At 35.7% G+C, this 17,981-nt stretch overlaps 1 protein-coding gene across 2 annotated transcripts in view; it reads left to right on the top strand.

Annotated features, from left to right (window-relative positions):
- The first annotated feature begins 1,626 nt into the window (after positions 1–1,626).
- LOC149797745 (glutamate receptor 3-like) overlaps positions 1,627–17,981 on the top strand; it is an 86,154-nt gene continuing 69,799 nt past the window's right edge. For both annotated transcript variants that reach the window (XM_089962689.1, XM_089962688.1), the window contains exon 1: positions 1,627–2,088. In XM_089962689.1, coding sequence (XP_089818815.1) covers positions 2,001–2,088 — 88 coding nt within the window. In that variant the 5' untranslated portion in view covers positions 1,627–2,000. The remainder of the gene's footprint in view (positions 2,089–17,981) is intronic.

Below are 17,981 nucleotides of genomic sequence, written 5' to 3'. Positions count from 1 at the left end.
TTATTACTCACTGTGCACTGTCGCCAAAACACACACAGACAACCATTTGATTAATTGTGACATGATTCCATCAGGACCAAGATATGAGTAGAGGAAACCGAAATGATAACACAATGGTATACCGGGATGAAGCCAGACCATAGAGTGGAGGATAGAATTTATACCTGAAATGACACGTAGATAATGCCTATGGGTTATATTGCACGGCTGAGTGCGTGGAATGAAAGCTCCAACTAACACGAGGCGCTCTCTCAGCACGAGTAGTCTCTCAAAAGATTGCGAATAGAATCAATGACATCACTGGAGGGATTGAAGTGATATCGTTTTTACCTATCTGAAGATGAAACAATATCAGGAACCTTCTCTTAACTGCAAATATCCCGAAACGCTCGAGGGACAGTAGCTCCAGAAATTCAATGCAAATAATATATAATAAAACTTAAACCAGTCGACAACTAAAATCAATTTTACATATATGCCGTTATTACATGAAGAGAGCAACACATACACAGTATCACGCAATACACATATCATACTCAGGACAGTAGTAGATATACTGGCAAATGATCACATATGGATACAAGGAGGAAGGATACCGACTTTGGACATCTGCCTCTGGCAGTAAGTACGACCCCAAAAAAATCTCAATGTAAGGTCAAGAGAACGTTGAGGAACCAGACCGAGTACCTCGACAAGTACCAAATAGTGAAGATCAACCCCCAATTCTAAAATAAATATCTATAAAAGAAATTGTTGTATCAAAATGCAATTTTCTTTTACAGAAACACAACATCAACGACCTTTGCGACCAGCACTTACATATAAAATCGTTTATAAATTTTGGGACCATGCTGGAACACTTCCAAGGTTACCAGCTAATTTGGCAGGAAGCTAGCGAGGTCCCACTTATAAATCTTTTACCTGTTGGAATATATTTGGCTGGTTCAAAACTGTTAATGCAAAATTACGAGAAAATTGCTCTGGTTTAATGACGGTAACATAATATAGAAAAATAAATATAAGAATCAAAATTTTAACAGCAACATCTAATTTAAAAAAAGTAATAATAACGAGCATGATACTGTTGATGTTGTTATTGTTATTGTTTTATTATTCATTGAATCGATAACAAAAAATAAATTTCTGCTCTCATAGTGCTAAGATATGGAAAGGTTACAACGTTAACGTAAATATTTGTCAGGTACATATAATGACCTATCTATTTTATTTTCATTTAAATAAGTGGTTTTGTTTGCAACTGTGATACTAAATTTCATTGAACTAATTAATGAAGCTGAATAAATTTGAAATTAATTTAACTCGTGCACGTTTAAACACATTTATATATAGAAACTAGTGATTTGGTACGATGCAACTAGCCAGTAAACCATTATGAAGACGAGATTTCATTCCGTTTATCCCTACATATTAAAGAGAATAACGTCTTGAAAGTTATCCGGTGGCAGAAAAACAAATCAAGATTCAACATTGACCGGATAAATATTTAAGTTACATACACTGCACTGAGACAGGTGTGAACAAATGAAGCCGACAAGACTGTAAACAAATTAACCCCTTTTGCCATCACATGGGTTACAGAGAACACGCGGTATCAGGTGGAATCCCCTGATGGTAGTTTTATAGAGGCTATCGACCAGAGACGAGTGCAGAAATTTCCCCATTCAGCGTTGTTCTTCTCTCTTTACTCTGCTGCTAGTACAGCCTATATTAGTAATATGAGTGTGTGAGACCGGTTTCGAGACAACCTTCCTGGTATGTGGACTGTCCTTTCATTGCTAGATTGTGCTCGGTTATTTAAAGCCCTCGGCGCAACGAAATATGCATGATGAGATGGCATTGCTGTATATCATACGTGTTTTGTCCCGGGAAATATGTACAGGAAGCGATGAATGACTTTAATTATGGTCTGTCTGCGTTTTAAGACCTGTAGCAATTCGGAATCCAAAACAGTTTAGGTGGATGATCAGAGAAAAACAAACATGAATGCAGGAGGAGTTATTGACACATGTGTTCTGCTAGGAATTCTGAGCCAGATATCGTGTGTGTCCAGTGTGACAATAACTACAGGTAAGACAGTCTTTATTTGTAATTAAATGATAAATCAAGGTATCAAGTGTTTGTAATCAAGTGTTTGAAGTAATCTGATTGAAGGATTGGTTATTTTGTTCTCTCTCTCTCTCTCTCTCTCTCTCTCTCTCTCTCTCTCTCTCTATATATATATATATATATATATATATATATATATATATATATATATATATATATATATATATATATATATATATATATATATTATGCACGAGCTATTGCTCTATCTAGTTTGTTTCTATAAATTAAAACAACTTGATTTATCGCACGTTTATATGATCATTGATAATGGGATCTAATTCCAATAAAAATAAATACGGGATGCATTTTCCAAAACAATTATTGTTTTTGCTCCAGGACTGCTGTCATCCTTTGTAAAATTTACAGTTATTGTCATTCATAAAAATAATGTCATGAGCTGGAAAAGTTTTTTAATGTGTGCGACAGATTTTACAGTGCGCTTAAAACAAACCTTAATTATCAATGACCAGATCTAAAATCAATTTTATCCTGAGGATGTAACCATTTGTACACGCAAATACGGATCAAAATAAAATAATGTCGCACAACTCACGTCATTTGGCTATTCTCTTTAAGATGTCATTCATAGTAATTGAAAATTTGATTGATGCATGAAATTCCGATGAAATCCCAGTGTCCGTAACTTATGATTAGATTTCGTGATATTCAGTTTGATGTCTTGACACTTACGTTTTATATTTGTTTGGCTATTTGTAACACATTAGCGGCACTGGGTGGCCATGCGGTCTATAACGTTCGTCAATACCGATCACTGCCGTCCCACCACTGTTCAAGTCGGTTCGAGTCTCGGGCTCGGTAAAGGCTGGTGTGCGAGAAAGCTTGCCAATAGCTTCCCATGGGTCGATTCTTTCCGGTGTTTCCCGGGTTCTTCTTCCTCCGCCATATTGTGGCCTATGATGTGTTGAAAAACGACATTAAACCCACAACAACAATAACAAGAATTCAACAAACAGTCACTTGTGAAACCCTGCTTTTTCAGATATTTGAGCAACCCATTTTAATTTTGTTAAATAAAGGAATTTATTGAATTCATTTAAGGCTAAATTCTGGATTAGAATATACTGTGACTAGTATTATTTTCCATTTTGGACTGAATTCATCAATTACTAAAGTCTTTACCTAGCCTTGACTATCTGCTGTTTATAGGCAGGATTAGTAACACAGCTTTTAATTTTTGGACGGAATTTTTTGGAGTCCTTTTTAATTTGCAGATGTTCTCATTTCTCGAGGAATTGTCTAATTGGAATAATTAGGATATATTTGGGACTAAAAAAACTGCTTCCTGTTTGCTAGTATCGGCTAATTCTGTGTGTCCATCTTATCCAATCATCCGGTAGCTCAGCTTTCAATACGTTTTCGACCCGTAGACTGCTATGCGAAGTAATATCACGCATGCATGTCATCTGATCACTATGGGAATCAACGAACCTTATGAGGCTGTGTTGTCTAGTGCAATCATCTATAATCAAGACGACTGTAGTATTCGCTTGTTTATACTGGCCCTGAAGTGATTGAATGTCAGAGATCATATAGCGTACGTCTCATGTTCCTTGGATTTAAATCACCTACTGTTATCACATGCGAAGGGCTCAGCATTGTTAAAAAATGAGCCCCTCTTCGATGAATCTAAGGCCTGGATTTACACTTTGTTGTTTCTATCAGAAAGAGTCTCAAGCTAAAATATTCAATCTAACATACCCATTTTATCTAAGTAATCAAGTGTATTTTCAGCTCACTGTATCATATATTTAAACTCTGCTTCTAAAAAGGGTCGGTAACCAAATTAAGTTAGTCAAAAAATTTAGTTGAATTAGCTATGTTGATATTTAACCTTTTGAAGCCATAAAGGGTATAAAAAAGAGATATTATTCAAATAGTTTTAATTTTCCTTTAAAATTGTAAAATATGTTTTGGTTGTAAGAAAAGACACCATTTTATATTTCTAACTCGTATGTTGTAGTTATAGCGCGGAAAAAGGAAGAAAGTTTAAGAGTAGTTTAAAAAAAAATATTAATACAGTTTAATTTTGTTGAAAAAAGTGAAATAAATTGCTGCATCATTATTGGAACAGAATAATCGCCGTGTTTGTAATTTCTATAGTTTAATATTTTAAAAAATAGTTTCGTGTTCTGAATAATTTTCATAGAATTAATTAATTAATTTAGGTTTTATATTTTATTTCATCTAAGCCATGTCTGAAAAGAAATAGATAATATATATTTGACGTTTTCAAAAAGAGTAATTATGAAAGGCTATGTTCTTTCTAGTAAATATCGTTGAGGAAGATATATATATAAATGTTGAGCTATTCTGAACATTTAACAATTTTGATTGCATGGTATATTTACATTGCCTAGCAAAATAATATTTGCAACTGTTGGAATGTTTATAAACTGTCAAGAACAACTAATTCATGGCGATCAATATTATAGGCTTGAGATTTTTAAAAAAATGAGGAGCAGACTCAATTATCGCACAATGGCATTTATGTGTTGAAGATAGATGGCTGGTAAATAAATCGTAGTTTAAACGTCTAGATTTACTTCATAGCCTTGCATGAACAGTAGAGTGTTTTCGCTGAGCGATCAGACTTCAGGTATTCACGTGAGATATTTTCCCTAAGATTCTCGATCCAAGAAGTTACAAATTATTACGGAATTCTGTACTGATTGCAGTACCTACCTTTTCTTGACGGTTTACGAATTTTCCTTGTTCTTAGTTGTAGCTGCAGCTTGACTTGCATATAATTGGTAGATTTCCTCGAGGTGCTATAAAAGAATTCTTTTGATTGGATAAATTTACGTATATTTGTATTGCTTGGTTATGATAACATACAATGCAGAAATACATATACTTTAAAAAATCATGCCTGTTAATTGTACGGTTAACTTTGAGACGAAACGATAGCTGTTGGCTTATGAGATTTAAAAAGATATCCTGAAATAACGGGTCATTTGAATGAGCCCAGAATAACGGGTCATTTGAATTAGCCCAGAATAACGGGTTATTTGAATTAGCCCATAATAACGGGTCATTCGAATTAGCCCAGAATAACGGATCAATTGAATTAGCCCAGAATAACGGGTCATTTTAATTAGCCCATATGTGTCTATGCTTAGTTTGTTTTTCTAAATTTATTGCCTTTATTTCGAGTAGTGTAGATCGTATCAGTTCTAGCTCATTTGTTTCGTTGTTCTGATTTCAAAACATGATCTTTTAAGCAACTCTGTTTTAACTAAGTTCTCTCACGATTAGAAAAACCCACTGCTCTAGTGTACCAGACAGTCGCGAGGCCTCCCTCCTTCCTGCCCTGACTCCGCTCTCCCCTTCTCAACATCATGGCAGACGGCTACCTATGTGATCTTCTGAGAAAGAAAAATGATACACATATACACTTTTTTTAATATATTCACTAGCAGCATATTTTAGGTCTATGTATCCTCTCAAGTATCCCTTCAATATATATATATATATATATATATATATATATATATATATATATATATATATATATATATATATATATCGATAACGATTTACACCATTTGCAGTAATGTGGATGAAATTGCCAGTACTTCAGATATTATCATCACAACATTACGAACTGTGTAAAATTAAAAGGGCCAAACTCATATTTCATCACCTTGCAAAGTGAAATGCAACACATGATGAACTTTTTGAAGGGCATCAGACATTGTAGACATTGTGATAAAACCTACAGGAAGAAAACAAGCGTAAAACAGCATTCGAATACGTACACCGTGAACATTATAACTGGATATTAAATTGAAAGTCACAAGATAGTTTATTACTATGTCTGATAAACTGTCTGGTAAAAGTCATTTTATCATCGGTACAGTAGAAACTTTAGGCAACGGACCAATGTTTTACCTATATATTTGTCCAAATATGGTACTATAGAGAGTTGTTGTCCATGTCAATAATGCCAAGCTACTAATTGTGTAAATGATATCGTTTCTATCCAACAAGTTTCGATTAGTAAAATTTGAGTCAACTCTAATCGTTGAATAGTCTAGTTTATATTATTTCTTCTATAATTTTTAAAATTGTTATCTGAACACATGTTTATCGCTGGGACCTTTGTTTTTACCTTGATGCGAAAGACTGCGCATGCCCCTGTATTAATGGGAGCAATGAAGGCAATTACGGCATCCATACATACAGAAGGGAAAATATATGTTACTATTCCGCAGTAACTGAAAGTGGCTGAAAGTCATTAATGGGCATATGCTTTAGTCGTTTAAAATCACTAATTAATAATTAAAAGCCCTAAGAGGTACTGAAAGTAACTGGCATGTATATTTGGTTCGTCATTTTCAGTAACAAAAACAAATATATAAAAATATCCGAAAATATATTTATTAATGTTGTCAAGAAATTTTTAGTAAAACATATCAAATACATGACTAAACATTGCCCTATAAATGGACAAATATATACTTGAAAATGATGGCGTACTAAAGAGTACATATAATTAAATCCCGATGGAATATAGTCTACCGCCACCCACCTCCGCCCTCATTTAGGTACCTGCAAACAAACTACAAATAAAATTCATGTTGATGTACATTGCATAGGATGTGCCATTTCGGAAATGCAACTTACATATGGCGAAAATCAACCAAGACAATAATTAATAACAGAAAAATGTATCAGCTAATGAAATATTAGGTGGCGGTCCGATATACATTTAAAATATCGACAGCGCGTTATTCATTACCCTTCTTCAGAACAGTATCTGAAACTTAATTTGAATTCGGGCTTGCAAATTACCAAAATCGTGAAATATTTGATGGATGCTGATTTGCTACAAACTGTAAAAGCGAAATATAGAAATGAATCTACACCTGGAATAGAGCGGAAAACATACCAGTTGATGGCAATGGTCATTCTTCAAAACAGGAATATAACGATCTAGGTGAATCATTATTAAATTCAATTAGAACTAGAAAATCTCAAACGCAACTACTTGAAATTATATCTCATTCGACCACAACATCTTTGAAATGGCAAATGAATCGTATATAGCAAAAGCAAGGTCAATGAACCAGCTACGAAAAACACCACCAGCTTCCAAAAAAAATCCAAAAAAAAACGCACCCCAAAACGCTAAAACACGCGGATACATCAAAGTACATTCACCAATACAGATGAATATTACAAAGAAGAAATAATATGTATATGTTTATTAATTTGTCTTCTATCAATTCTTCTAGAGTATGTTCTTGTTGATTGCGTGTACTATAGAATGGCCGATTTTCTAGCACACTGGCGATTCAATTTCGAATATAAGAAAAATCAAATACCAAAGTAGAGACAACTCTGCGAAGAATTATTTCTAATATACATAAAGGTTAAAGAATTGATAGGAGAAATGGTTGCAGAACTCTCAGCGTACATACTATTAGTTATTTTTACTCTTAACACAATTGTTATTTATTATTAATGAATATTTTCTTTATGCTATAAACGAGTTCATGAAATATACGGAGAAATTGTGTAATGTATCGTAAGTAATCTTATAATTTTAATTGCTATCCCTTCATTATCTAAATTATCATCATCGTCATATATATCCTCCTCCTCTTCTTTTTCTTCTTCTTCTTGTCATTGCTGACACTAATTTTTCATATCCATTTCTTCCTGCTCAGATAATATGAACACAAAGCAATCACAACAACAACTACTACTACTACAATTACAACAGCAACAACAACAAATACTATCATCAGACAGATTAGCGACAAAGGCCGCAGGAGTAACACATAAAACTTTCTAATGCATCTTAATGAAGTGGGATAGGAAATAATATTTGTAGCAAAGATTAATTAATCGAGTCTCAAAAAAAAATAATTGCATTTTCAGAAGTAGACTGGACAGTTACATTTTGCGAAATAGACAAATTAATGTGCCCCAATGTAACCCAGAGACATAGATCAAAATAACCTTCCTTTGTACATTAAAGAACCATGATGGATGAACTAGTGATGCGATTACTACAAGAAAATGAGAAAGAGGAATGATGGTATAGTATTGAAACACATATCTGATGGGATACGTCCAACATACGCATTAAAGAAGAGTTCGAGGATTACATTGAACCACTCGGAACCTTTTAGACCGTCATTCCAGTCGCCATTAACATTTACCTCCCTCGGTGGCGTAGTGGTTAGAGCACCCGCCTCGGATGCGGAAGATCGCCGATTCGATGACCGGCCGAGTTATATTTAGTATTAGAGGTTAGTGTTAGGACTGGTCGACCTGGTGTCAGGATAATGTGACTAGGTGGGACATATTCCTACATGTCTGCGGTATGATGCCCCGGTGTAAGATATCATTATAAACTGCCACACTGCAGACATCGACGATCGTAGCGAAATGACCGAAAAAAAATCAAAGTTAAAAATACAAACCACACATTTACCCCCACCCACCAACCATCACTTCCGAATTATGTAACGACTGGACCTACACCCCCAACATTGTACGGCGGGGGATATTCCATTCCTCCTCCTTCCATAGTTACCACGCACGAACTTTGTTTTAGCGTCTCTGAAAAAAATTATTGAGCTCGAGGACCTGCTCGAAACAGGTCTAATTCAGAAGACCCATCGACTTTTTCAGATAAGGTACATAGGCCGAGGAGCGCTTAGCTCGGGGAGGTCGTACAAGGTATAGATGACGCAGTTTAAGCTTCATTCTCGCTTAGCGTTTTGAGAAAATCTGCGCGATTATCGGATCGACTGTGGACAAAAGTGTGGACCGTTCTACAGTCACGTGTAAGTTAATTTTGATGTTGCATAATTATTCAGCTCGTCCAAAATGAGACTGAAATCGTTTTAGGACGGGGTTGGGGGGTGGGGGGCATAGTGGAGGGCTGGCGAGACTAATTGTGAGATGGAGTTTAGCTTATCTTCCGTGAGGACCCGCATTTGGTCGTATTTTTGAGCCTTTACGAAGAGACAGTGGACTGTGAATGTCCAGCCAGTGAAAAGAGCCAGCACGTGAGTAATGCTCCTTTCAGCGGTATAGTGAGAGGGGCAGTTGCCAGAATAGCGAGCAGTGTACACGTGGCAAAATCTTGTAAGCTATCTCCTCGATAAGTAGCATGGTATTGGCGTGGACCTCCCCTTAATAACAGCCTGGACTATGCGGATAAAATAAACATACCAGGTGTGGATCCGACGAGGGCCTACATATAAAGAAACATATTTTCCAAAAACTTTACTTTTACAAACACCAGAGAAAAGTCGTCCTGGCCTGAAATCCAGACCTCGTCTCCAACAAAAAGGACGTTGACGCATCCAGCTTATGGCCATGAGCCATTCCTCTGAAAAAATGCTACCTGCGACCGTAATGCGGTATCCGATCTCCGCGTGCAAGGACACGTAGGCAGCATAAAAGGTAGCCATAATGTGGTTTCCTCTAGAGTTAGAAAGATAAGACCTAACACCCTCAGACGTCAAAACAAACTAGCCACCGAATTTGAAAAGACGTCAACATGTGTAGGTATCGATATTGGCCTTGGAAACTGCATCCAAGGGAGCTTTCGCACGCCCACTATTTTATAATTTTTCAATCCAGGGTGGTGGATATAGCACCCAGTGAGGCTTAAGAACTAATCCAGTCAACATATATTTAAGTGCATCGTTGTTTTCACCAACAGGTCTCAACATGACCATGATTTTGTTGTCGTTCAGGTATAAGGGGCGCCTCATGCTATCTCCAGATTTGGATATCCCAGAAATAGCCAGTGCTCCATTTTAGTATATAGGGTATCCTTCATAGTTAAATCCAACCCATCCTGATTGTTAATGGAATCGTCAGCGTTTGATTATATGGTCCCTGCGTTTTGACGGAATATTTGGTCCGCTCGGGACGCACAATTATTTTTAGCAATATCCAATGGAACAGTCAAACTAATTGGCTTGGCCATGTCATTCTTGTAATCGTTTCCTCATCAAGTGCGTGTTTCTTTTTGCCGTCGTGTTTAAGTCGCTGATCATTGTCTCGCTAGCCTTGGTCACCCAGTGTGCGACTTGCTCGTCAACCTTATTGTGGAAATTTCGCCCGACGACGTGATTGTGGCATTGGTGCGTTGCTTTTGAGCCATGTCCATGTAGTCGGCATTCATTTTCACCTCAGTATATGTATCGTTGTCGTACTTGTTTTCTGATCCCATATGACATACTCTTCGGCCCTCACTCTATTGAGCAAACTGCTGCCGTCTCGCAGAATGCCATCCGCCACGAATACGACGAGGCTAACGGGGCCCTCAACTCTATCCCGGTGAGTCAAGAGCAAGTAAAGTCCACGCCGGAGCTCGTCAGGTTCCCGACGCTGTTGGCGAATACAAACAGGTCGTTCGGATCGGAGCTGTAAGCTACCACCAGCTCAACCTTTTTGACATAATGAACAAGGTCCATTTGAGCTCTGGGTACTGCCTCGTCTTTCTGCGAGTCTTCTGGAATTGTCTCCTAGTATGGTGCATATTGCCACCGGCAGGTAGTTTCTCAACAAAAGGGCGCGTTAAGGACATCCCTTTACTGTCAGTGGACTCTAATTTATATTGATCTAAGTGCATCAGTCTGGTGGCCATACCTGCATTTGGTACATATGTGATGGACGTAGAGAGTGCCTGATTCTCATTTACAGCGGGTCAAAGATCGGAACGCATCCAATCTATGTCGAAGCAATTACGGCCTTGTATGCATTAAAGCACTTCTTCCTATTAAGGGTAGTACGACTTATGATCATCCAGTCGTTTGTGGCCCATAGTTAATGACGGTATCCCATAGACCCCTCACGTCTATAATGGGTCTTTTCGTGATAGCCACTCACCTGATGATCTGCTATCATAACCACCAAGGCCTGCCCCCCTCCCCAATCGCAGGGTGTACCAAAATAGTTGTCTTTCGTTGACTTAGCATAATGTGATGCAGAGATTCTCTAAATTCACATTTTACTGATAAGTTTGCATTTGAACTAACAATTTAATATGCACAGACATGACTAAATATTTGGGGTGTGTGTGTGTCTGTGTGTGTGCGTGTGTGTGTGTGTGTGTGTATTTGAGTTCTCTTATCCGTTTGTATTGTACCACAGATTTCTCTCCAACTCATTTGATCGAAGCAATTACTTTGCGTGATATTTTAACATATAATCATCAGAGTCGTTCATTTGATGGCTATGATATGTGATTTTCACCTCGACTACCCAGGCAAGTAATCGCCGAACTCAGCTGCTGTTTAATTGAATATCATAATGTTTTGTATGGTACATAACTTTCTTTGATAAGCAATAATACTCAAAATATCCCATATGATGAGCAATATTACACACAATAATACATATGATAAGCAATAATACACACAATAACCCATATGATAAGGAATAATACACGCAATATTCCATGTGATAAGCAATATTACAAACAATAACCCAATTGATAAGCAATAATACATGCAATATCAATATGATAGGCAATATTACACACAATAATCCATATGATATGCAATAATACACGCAATATCCCATATGATAAGGAATAGTACTCACAATATCCCATATGATGAGCAATATTACATACAATAATCCATATGATAAGCAATATTACACTCAATATACCATAGGATAAGGAATATTACACGCAATATCCCATGTGATAACGAATAATACTCAAAATATCCCATATGATAGGCAATATTACACACAATGACCCATATGATAAGCAATTATGTACTCACTATACCATAGGATAAGCAATATTACAGGCAATATCCCATGCGATTAGCAATTAAACTCGCAATATCCCATATGATAATAATACACGCAACATCCCATAAGATAAGCAATAAATGCACGCAATATCCCACACGAAAAGGAATAATATACTCAATATCCCATATAATAAGGAATAATACACGCAATATCCCATATGATAAGCAATAATACAAATAATATCCCATATGATAAGCAAGTTCACACGCAATATACACGCGATAAGCAATAATACATAATATCCCATATGATAAACAAGGTTACACACACTAACCCATATGAAATGATAGATTAAGCTCTTATACTTTAAGACAATATATTGTTTTGTTACATATCAGGAACATCGCTGTTCGCATAAACTATTTACGTTGTATTATCGTAGATCATCAAAGAAACATACTCTTAGATTCAACAGGTAATTGTTATTATTTCTCGCCACTTTGATCGCGCACTGTCTTTACTTAACTTCGATTGAAGGCGAAAGACTAATTAATATAGTCCTTCTAACGCAGCATTAATGAAGCTTTATTGCTCTGTATTTTAGCTTACTTTCATAAAAGCACATTATCTTCCGGAAACTTTCGCCCTGAGTGGATCTCATTTATGTGAAAGATCAAAATAGAAACCAGAACCCTGGTCGTTTTGAATGCGGGATGTGAGATCAAAGTCACGCAATATACAGTTAATTAAATAATTCAGAGGCATTCAGAAATAAACATTTTATTTTCACAACGATGTTTCAAGAAGTTATGAGTTAGAAGGTAAGTTAGGCGGTTAATGTATTATGACCCGATACATTTGTTAGGGCAAATTGCTAATAGTCCATTTGTTACGAATTCTCCACAACACTGTATAAGATCAAAAGTTTTAGAATCAAGACTCCGGAGCAGATGAACAATACCTCAATTTGAGAGTATTTCATGCAACTAGAACCACCATGGTCATCAACAACTGTGGCCACTTTAGAAGTGTTGTCATATTATGGAAATTTTTCTTCATTTCGTTAATTGAGACGATTTTTCTCTACATTGTGATGTCCACTTAGTGAACTTTAGTTTGCCTGGTTTATCCAAAGTGTTTTTAATTGTCTTACCATTTTCAGAACCTTCAGTTGCTCATTTTGTGTCGCGTCCTTTCGGGTGGGGTGGGGGTGAATTTTTATAACATTTGTTGAAATAGCGTTAATAAAAACAAACTGCAAAAACAACAATAATGATGAAAGCAAAATAATAATAATAATAATAATAATAATAATAATAATAATAATAAATGTCTGTAACAAGTTTTTGGTGAACAAATGTCTGATTCAGGTGAAAGTAGTTTTGTCTCAGGCAGACATTTGTCGTTCAAGAAAATTGCGTCTTAGTCTCAGGTATATTCAACGCATTAGCGTTGTCCCTCCGTTCGTCTGTCCGTCCGTAAATTAAACTTTGTCATGCCTTACTAAAACATAATTCCAAGGTCCACAACAACGACAAGAACTATTACTACTGCCACTACTACTAGCTGACCTGGTTGACAGCAGGCAAATGCAAATCTGCTATGAATTGATAATTGTTCATAATATGCGAAAAGGATACATTCGGATAGACCCATCCAATTTAGCACCAAAAAATAGGTTTGTGTTTTATCGCGGAAACATTGCTGCTATTATATATATATATATATATATATATATATATATATATATATATATATATATATATATATATATATATATATATATATATATATATATATATATATATATATATATATATATATATATATATATGTTGTTGTTGTTGTTGGTGTAGGGTTTAACGCCATTTTCAGCACAAGATAGGCTATACATGGCGGCCAGTATAATTGGTGGAGGAAGAACCCTGGAAAACCCAGGGAAGAACCACCGACCCACGAGAAGCTACTGGCAGGCTTTCTCACGTACCAACGTATATATATATATATATATATATATATATATATATATATATATATATATATATATATATATATATATATATATATATATATATATATATATATATATATATATATATATATATATATATTACATTTAAAAGGAATAAAAATTTCATGTTTTCTTTTCTTTTAGCCAAGAGGAAAGGCAAATCGTACGTTACATAATATCCACCACTCTTGCATAATTCAAATTCTTAATAGTATAGGCAATACTCAAGATAACTCAATTTGTACTTTGAAAATCAAATACGTACTAGCATCTATAGTTCAGCGTTTTTAACGAAAAAGACTGCCTACCACAGATGCAAATAGCACTCAATACAAAACAGTCATTTCAGATATGCCCTACGAACAGTTTCAATGATGGCAATAATGTTATTTTTGAATAACAGAAAATTTAGGAAAATGTTATTGCTGTATATTTGTGCTTATTTTGGCATTAGAAAACTCAAGAACAATTCTAGCATAGTCATTTATACATGGACTTTATTGCGTGACTTTTCAATAGTAAACAGTAAGGACGGAAAGCTGTCAGGAAATTCTTGATCAACATATTTCATTTTCACCCCGTAAGATGCAAAGCGGAAATCATGTGCGCGACTGAATGACGGTCCGAAAGTCTGTTTTTAGTGCATTCATTAATACTCACTTGAATTCAATATAACTCATTTTACAAATGCAAAAGCAAGTTAAATGTCACAAGCTTTATTGCTGTGTTAAACGCACATATTGTATATAGTCAATGCGATAACACATATTACAAGATTCATGATTTACTAATATCATCTTAGCCAGTATGGCATACAAAGAAATATACAATAATAGCTAATTTAAAGCGATGAAAGCAAGAATAGTACGATGATAATGGAATCTGTGTTTATCGAAAAGAAAAATGTAGACTTTTGCAATTATTAAATTTAAGTGATATACGTAATTTATTGAAATATGACATAAGAACGTTTTTATTTTCATCATGGTTTTGTCAACTTCGGAATTTCTATTTTACGATTAATGTGTCTACGAGTGTTTCTACGAATTGCAAAAGCAAAGCAGCATTCAAAAACATGATGCAAATTTTAGTGAAATATTATTTTAATATCTGTATAAGTTCTTGCCCCTAACACGTGTCTTGATATTTTGTTTGTGATTCATGGCAAGTTGGTGATGTAATTTGTTTTAAAAGGGTAAATGGTAGATTTTTATTTATTCTGCTGAAAGTGTATTAATAAGTTATGCTAGGTTTCTTAGATTCCTGGTTTTTATATGCCATTAACTAAGTACAGTACAATTACACGTATTAGTTTACAATATTGCTGCCTTTTCCAATATTTCACAGTGATAGCGCTTGCAAACAAATACATTAACACAGTATTCGAGGAAAGCTCTGAAATTCAATTCACATTACAAAAGGTGTGCCTAATGAATGTTTTGTAGCCATCTGGAATATGGAGTGTACACTAATCTGGCTAATGGTAAGTCCTGATGCTAAACTCTGTTTCATTCAGACTTTCTGGCATCATGAATCACATTGGTACAGTAAAGTCGTAATGGACTATGATAGTATTCCACGGCAACTCTATGCCAAATGAAAATAATCTTTGGCAAAGCTTTCCATCTTGCATTGCTTGCATTCTAGACAGTTTATCCTTATGAACCCGACCATCTCCAGTATACATCTATTCCAGAAGTAAACATATCATGATAAAAACTTACAACTTACTTTAATTAAAACTTGCTTTTAAATATAACATTTCGTCTAAACCATCGTTATTACAAGAGAAAACTGTTTATAGGATAACCAGAATACAAATTAATAAGAAATGAATGTGATTTCGTTTCCTTCTCCATGAAAATGTTTATTTCCAAAAATCTCATGCTTTTTAGTCTTTATTATCTAAACACACCAGATAAAATCCAAGTAAATCTGGACAATCAAATAAAAGCTACTACATACCATAGTAATTGATGTAAAATTTCATCTTTTTTAAATTCTTCAAGAACAACGAATTTCATATCTTTATATCTCATTTAAACAAGAAGAACTATTTTACATGGATTACTTGTAGATTTCCATGTCTTTACCGATTATTGATAACGTAAAATTATAAATGAACATTATGGAGTCAACTCAAAGTGTGACTGTGTGTAGCTGGATCAGGCCACACTTTGAATAAATTTTAGTTCTTTCTTGGTTCAGTTTGATATCCAACTGTACAATTTGAATACATTTAATTTTTCTCATGCTACACCCTGATATGCCATTGTAAAATTTGAATACAGTTTAGTACCCTCATGCTATACCTTGATACGCCATTGTAAAATTTGAGTATAGTTTAGTTCTCTCATGCTACACCCTGATATGCCATTGTAAAATTTGAATGTAGTTTAGTTCTCTCATGCTATACCTTAATATGCCATTGCAAAATTTGAATACAGTTTAGTTCCCTCATGATATACCTTGATATGCCATTGTAAAATTTGAATATAGTTTAGTTCTCTCATGCTACACCCTGATATGCCATTGTAAAATTTGAATACAGTTTAGTTCCCGCATGAGTAGTAAATGGGGATAGATTAGCGTCAATGGGAATTAGCATTAAAAACACCCCTGGGACAGATTAGCGTCAAGGGAAATTTAACATGGAGAAAAATCGTGGGTCAGATTAGCGTCAAGGGAAATTAACATGGAGAAAAATCGTGGGACGGTTTAGCGTCAAAGGAATTTAAACAGGGTGGGACTTTATAGCGTCAAGGGAAATTGAACATGGGATTTTTTTTTAAAATTTTTTTTAAAAAAGGGGTAGGCAATTGAAAGGCTATCTCTTTTCGAGAAATATGGCTAGCCCTGAAAAGGGCCTTTGGGTTTATGTTAATATTAATATTAACATAGATGGCATCTGTCACATCTTCTTCTTCTTCTTCTTAAACTGCTTCTAACTGCCGGTCCATACACAAGTACCCTCTTGAGACATCCTTGTCTTTCTATGTAAACTCTCCTCATCCATTGACTAGTATCTGTCCTATCAACAACAGTCCACTTGGACCTGACATACATGAGCATGTCCGTCCTAAACATCATGGAAGACACAAGGGTGGATGACTCAACTGTGGTCCACATCTTGAAGCGACGAGAATAGGTGAATCAATGCAGTGAACTGCGCTTATTTATAGGTACACGAAGGATTGAAACGGATTGAATTCATTCACCAATCCGAACACGCGTTACAAAATTCAGTCAGCTCGCATCCAATCCGAAGAGAGCAGTCTGTGACGTCACGTGGTCTATATAGATTCGTTAGCGCTTGCGTGCAGTCAATCTATGCGACAGTGATTCAACATGACGGAAACTCAGAAAACGATCCACTGGGGTGCACCAGCAGGGGAGACTGCACAAGGGAACCCGGACTTACTTTCAGAAGGGATTTTGTGGATTTTCTTACCTCGCAAGAATTTGTTCCGGAACCTTCGTTACCTTCTTCATTACCGCAAGTGGAGAATTTTAGACAGAGACAGAAAGAAGAATTGGAGAAATTTATGCAACGACAAAAGGAAGCGGAACAAGCTTTTCTCCTACAGCAACAGCAACGGCAACAAGAAGAGGTAAGAAAAAAACAACAGCAACAACAGCAAGAAGAAGTAGCAGCAAAGAAACAAGAGGGTGAAAATCAAACGGCTACGGTACTGTTGGACATTTTAGCGGAGTTAAGAAGTCTGAAACAAATGTATCAGACTTCTTTATCACGACCGAAGAGAATACGACCTTCCCGAGCTAAACACGCCAACCCTGTGACTAAGCCTATCGTACCACCCTTAGTGATTTCAACCCAATCATCAGAAGTAGGCCTTGGCCGTGGCAAAGGCTTAAGGCAGTTAAAGTTGATTGGTTAAACTCACTCCTACACCATAAAGAAAAAAGGCCCTTTTCAGGGCCACCCACATTTCTCGAAAAGAAATACAATTTCAATTTGCCAATAACTCAAAAAATAAACCCCACCCATTTTACCCTTATAGTACGTGTCTGTGTATGAGTGCGTGAGTGTAGCTTCTTATTTTAAAATCAAAACTCA

This window comes from Sinohyriopsis cumingii, chromosome 6, assembly GCF_028554795.1.
Source record: "Sinohyriopsis cumingii isolate HCF-2022 chromosome 6, ASM2855479v2, whole genome shotgun sequence".
NCBI classification, from domain to species: Eukaryota; Metazoa; Mollusca; class Bivalvia; order Unionida; family Unionidae; genus Sinohyriopsis; species Sinohyriopsis cumingii.
This window is presented reverse-complemented; position numbering and strand designations above follow the sequence as displayed.